Raw genomic sequence first — 5,547 nt, 5'->3', positions numbered from 1 at the left:
CTTAGTCTAATTAGATAGACTCCAAGAAGAGCCACTCAACCAGGTCCTAGACGTTGCCCATGTCAAGCTTCATTATTAAATAGCCTTTCTTTCCTCCTGTCTCAGATTTCAAGAAGTGATTAGCATCATAAGTAAGAAAAATATTAATAGATATTAATCGACCTGGAATAACCAATCTTCTTTGTCTCTTTGTTTCTAGATGATCTCATCTTCCATAAAACATCTCTCAATTTCATCTAAACATTTTTTCAGCATTTTCAATCAATGGTTAAGACTCTAGAAATTTAATCCTTTCTTCAAGCTCTTTAATCATCCATTTCAAGTGTCCAAATTAGCACTTGTTCTATCTATCCAGTTATATCCTACAGCTTTAGACTCGCTAAGTAGATGTTTAATGTTAAAACAGGTACAAACAACCTTCCCACTATCAAAAATGATCTTCAGACACTCGTCTACCGTCAACCAAATTGCCCCAAAGCGCTACACCTTAGAGCAGTTGTCGTAAAAATTGCTGATTTAGAGTCATACTTATAATTAAAGGAGCATGGTCAGACAATAGAATCGGGATCACGTCTACTTTTGCATTTGATCAGGTACACCACCCTGAGTTTGCACATGTACAATCCAAACGAGATTTCAATTATGTAACCTAGCATGGTCGAAATAGTGATTTCAATTACTGTTGGACAATTTTGATTACGTATATTGGTCAATAAAGTCTTTTATGTAACATTAAATGGGAGATGTGTATTGGGTGAAATATAAAATTTATATTATCACATAATTGGATTATGCATAATCAAGAATGAAACTTACCATTCTGGTTGGACAATCTCTTCTAGCTGAGGATGAGAAAGAGTGATGGATTCAAAGAGCTTTAGAAATAGGCAATTTGGATCCATTAGCTTTCAAAATCTTTTTTGAGAATGAGAAAGACCACAAAAGCTATTTTGTAGGTCAAAATGAGCTTATCAGTTGCACATTGGATTGGATCTGGTGTGATATTTTAAGTCACCAAAACACAAAAATTCAGTATGGGGTTCACAAGTCTAATTTCGTTTGATGGGTTCAAAGAATTAGACTCAAAGTAGTGAACCAAACTGATCACCTTTTGATTGGATTTCGAAAGTATGTATTTAGTAGGATTTCTTGAATATTGAAAAATGAGAATATGATTCTCCACTCAATGAAATTCTTCCTGAAAGGGCCACAGTTGACCGGTCTTTGAAAAGAAAGAAATTAAAAGACATAACGCAGTAGAGAGAAAGATGCATATATCATCATTCCTCTTTAGCTTTTCTTGATTCTTTTTATTTTCAATAAGGAACAATTAAGCTTTACTGATTCATGTTTCTAATAAAATTGATAATGCAGTGAAAATATAGACATTCTACTGTTTTCTTCTTTTACTGAAGATGTTAAAAGAAGGGCAAATAGAAATTAATTTTTTTATATTTTGATGTTCGATCATTGAGATTTGAATAAATTAATTTATTGAATTTTTAACTAATAATTGAATTTGTTCAACTATTCTTAAAAATTCTCGACTTCTAATTTAAGAAAAAGGCTCAGGACTAAATTCGTCAAAAAGGAATAAATGTGGAAATAAAGTAAGTTACAGGACCAAAAGTGTAATTTTACCTACATTTTATATTATTATATATTAAATTGATTAAGCATACTGGCCATGATGTGGAAAGCCTTACTTTTGTCAATAAAAGACTAATTTGTTCCTGGAAGATCAAAAAATTACAATTTTACCTGAAGGATCTATGCATTTTTTATCAAGTCAGGTCATTACCCCTGGGTTGGATCTGGCGACCCGACCCTGGCAACCCGAGACACGTGGAAGAAGGCTATTGGACCAACAAGACCCCCTGTCTTACGCTATAAATACTCCATAGTTAGTGCATTTATGGTATGCTCACTTTACCATTCTTTACTTTTTGGTCGCTTCGGCTCATCAGCTCGCCAACGACCTGCTTTCACCACCTCAAAAACATACTAACTTAAGCACCGGAGGGTCTTAGCTGGGGGCCACTCCAGCAAGCCTAACAATTTGCTTCACTTTTCTCAGGGCCCAATCACTAGTCTGGAAAAGGTAGCAACCTCGAACCGCTTGGAGGACAGTTCACACAACCAAGGAGGTCACATAGATTTAACCCAGATCATTTGACGTCGGTTGTGGGAATCTTGAGAAGAGGTCCTTTAATTCGGTTTGATTGGGTTTCAAGGTGGTTGAAAGATTTAGGTATCCAGCAAAGATAATTCACCATGTCGGAGTCATCAAGGGACGAGCAAGAAGAACGAATCCTTCCACGACGAGAGGGAAGAAGATTGCATCTAACAAATGAAGAATGGCAGATGATAGAAATAGCAAACAGGAATGTGAAGGTGGAAAACGAAAGGAAAATGGTTACACAGGCTGAATCAGAGAGGAGGAGGTTGATCAAAAAGCAGAGAAAGGTGATTGCAAATAGGGGTGGGCAAACGGGTCGGGTTATTCGGGTCCCGACCCGACCCGATCGGGTTCGGGTAAAACGGGGCGGGTTGGTCGGGTTTTTATGGCGGGTTCGGATAAACCGAAACCCGCCTATTTTTAGTCGGATCGGGTTCGGGTTTTTAAATCGAACCCGATTAACCCGATCGGGTACCCGAATTAAAAAGGGGTAAAATTGGAGGGTTTTTGACTGATGTTGAACCCCTCTCCTCTCTCTCTTACTGTGCGTGCGTTTTCTCCCTCTCTCTCACAGTCTCACTTGCGTTCTCCCTCTCTCTCACTACTCCCACCACTCGCCGTCGCCGTCTCCGTCGCCGTCGTCGCCGCACATTGAAGAGGCTTCATCAATACTGTGTATTTCTCATTTCTTGGGCCTTTTCTGATAGTAAGTGTTTTCTTGAACTCAATTCCCTTGCCCTAAATACATAATACACACATGGAGGGGGATTAGGAATTCATTTGAAGTATGGTATATGGCGAAGATATTATACTTTAGGTAGTTAGTAGGTATACTTTTTCGCATTCAATTTCTATTTAAAGCAAAAATTAGAGTGTGCCTGGCTACATGGTTTTTTTATGAATCAGTCTGTACTTTAGAGTTTAGAGATCAAGTTGCAAAAGGTAGATGGTAGCGAAAGAACATTAGAATTGGTAGATTCACCTGCTTCGTTCTTTGATTTTTTTGCTGTAGAACAGAGCAGATGCATGTCTGATGTAAGTTGAAACTCAGACAGCAGCTGCAGGAGAGAAGTCCGCTTTATTCTTCAAATTTCATTGATGGAAAATTAAAAAAGGACAGAAAATTGGCTGCATTAGAACTTTGATGATCTCCATTTTTATGGACATCTTGAAAGTCATGGACTCCACATCATTTCTGCATTCTGAATTACAATTGAGTGCATATGTAATGTAGAATGACAAAGAAGTAACTGTTTAATTTTTAAACTGAGAACTATCCTTCTAAATATATAAGCTTTGAAAGCAACACATTTAACCGATTACTGCAGCAGGTACTTTTTAGAGCCAGTACTAAACAATCTCAACTTAAAATTATTACTTTGTTGCAATTTCTTTTGGTGTGAGATTTCAATTTCTTTTTGTTACAGATGTCAAATTCTCAATCTCAATCTTCACCTACTGTAGACTTATCAGATGCTCAAGATCAAGGCATAAATATGAACATGGTTCATAATCAGGTCAGTGGTGATCATGTTGACTTTGATGTTGATAAGGGTATGGATATGTCAGAGGATGAGGACGATATTCCACTTGATTCTAAGAAAAGAAAAAAGAGGGTAGTGACTTCTAGATCACCTTGGTCGGACCATTTTCATAAATTTTACTGTGAAAAAGATAAAGTGCAAAAGGCTAGATGCAAATATTGTACTAGGGAAATCAAAGCCGATCCAAAAGTACATGGAACTAGGCCTTTAAAGAACCACTTTGAATCTTGCAAGAATAAACCTCATGATGTTTCCACCAATCAAACGAGATTGTCTTTTCAATCAATTCGTTTAGGCGAAAAAGAGGCCCCGCTTGTCAATTGGAGATTTGATCAAGAGAAAATTAGAGAGGCTTTGTCTTATATGTTGGTTGTAGATGAGCTCCCATTTAAAACTGTTGAGAATTCTGGATTTAGACATTTCATGTCGGTGGCTTGTCCAATGTTTGCTATTCCATCAAGAAGGACAATAACAAAAGACATTTTCCATATGTATGTCAATGAAAGAGCAAAATTGAAGTCATTTATTAAGAATCATGCTCAAAGGGTTTGCATTACAACAGACACTTGGACATCTATTCAGAAAGTCAATTACATGTGTCTCACTGCTCATTTTATTGATGATGAATGGAATTTACATAAGAGAATTTTGAATTTTTGTCCAATTATCGGACACAAAAGTGAAGAAGTTAGTAGAGGTGTTGAGAAATGTTTGCTTGAATGGGGTATTGATAGGATTTTTACGATTACTGTTGATAATGCATCTTCTAATGATGGAGCTATGGTTTATTTGAAAAAGAAACTTGAAAACTGGGGTCAAAATATTTTAGGTGGAAAATATGTGCACATGAGGTGTATAGCACATATAATGAACCTTGTGGTTCAGGATGGTTTGAAAGGGAAGGATGAGCATGAGGCAATATCTCGTATTAGAGGGGCAGTTAGGTACGTGAGAAACTCTCCGGCTAGGTACAAAAAATTTCAAGAATGCGCTGAATTTATTGAAACAAAGAAGTTATTGTCTCTTGATGTACCTACCAGATGGAATTCCACCTATTTGATGTTAGAAGCTGCGACATGTCTTAAAAGGGCATTTGATGCTTATGAAGATATTGATCTTGCTTATAAGAATGATCTTTCAAAGAAACCATTTGATGGGGTTCCTATTGAATCTGATTGGGATAGGGCAAAGATGCTATTGAAGTTTTTGAAGCATTTTTACAATCTCACATTGTGCATTTTCGGTTCTTCATATGTCACATCTAATATTGTGTTTTATGAAGTATGTGAAGTTGATTTGCTTCTCCGACGATGGTTGCATAGTGATGATATTGAATTAAGTGATATGGCAAGAAAAATGAAAGAAAAATTTGACAAGTATTGGGGATCAATTGAAAAGATGAATATGGTTTTGTATTATGGTGTGATACTTGATCCACGTCACAAATTGGGGTTTGTAGAATTTTCCTTTGATAAATTATATGGTGGTATTGGACAAAATGATGTAATGAAAGAGAGGGTACGAGATGGTCTTCATGAGTTGTTCAATGACTACAAGTTAAGATATGGACACGCTTTTCAAGGAACTTTAGAAAGCCCGGGTTCATCGTCTAGTCGTGTTTCTTCATCTTCTTCCTCATCAAAAGAAATGTTTATGCATGATCAAGAGAGCGAGACTCGCAGGTTTTCTTTACAACAAAAGTACATGATGTACATGACAGGAGGAAAAGATCACGTGAAATCAGAGTTAGAGAAGTATCTCGGTGAGGATGTTGAAGAGTATAGGGAAAAGTTTGATATATTAAAATGGTGGAAAGTGAACACT

General features: G+C 36.7%; 1 protein-coding gene across 1 annotated transcript in view; it reads left to right on the top strand.

Moving 5' to 3' along the window:
* Nucleotides 2,275–5,547, top strand: part of LOC105162410 (zinc finger BED domain-containing protein RICESLEEPER 1-like) — a 4,972-nt gene continuing 1,699 nt past the window's right edge. Inside the window, exons 1-2 of the mRNA XM_011080405.1 lie at nt 2,275–2,466; nt 3,607–5,513. Of these exons, the coding sequence (XP_011078707.1) occupies nt 2,275–2,466; nt 3,607–5,513 (2,099 nt within the window). The remainder of the gene's footprint in view (nt 2,467–3,606; nt 5,514–5,547) is intronic.

The sequence above is a fragment of the Sesamum indicum genome, linkage group LG5, assembly GCF_000512975.1.
Source record: "Sesamum indicum cultivar Zhongzhi No. 13 linkage group LG5, S_indicum_v1.0, whole genome shotgun sequence".
Taxonomy (NCBI): Eukaryota; Viridiplantae; Streptophyta; class Magnoliopsida; order Lamiales; family Pedaliaceae; genus Sesamum; species Sesamum indicum.
The sequence above is the reverse complement of the archived record's forward strand: the minus strand, read 5'-3'. Positions and strand labels throughout refer to the sequence as shown.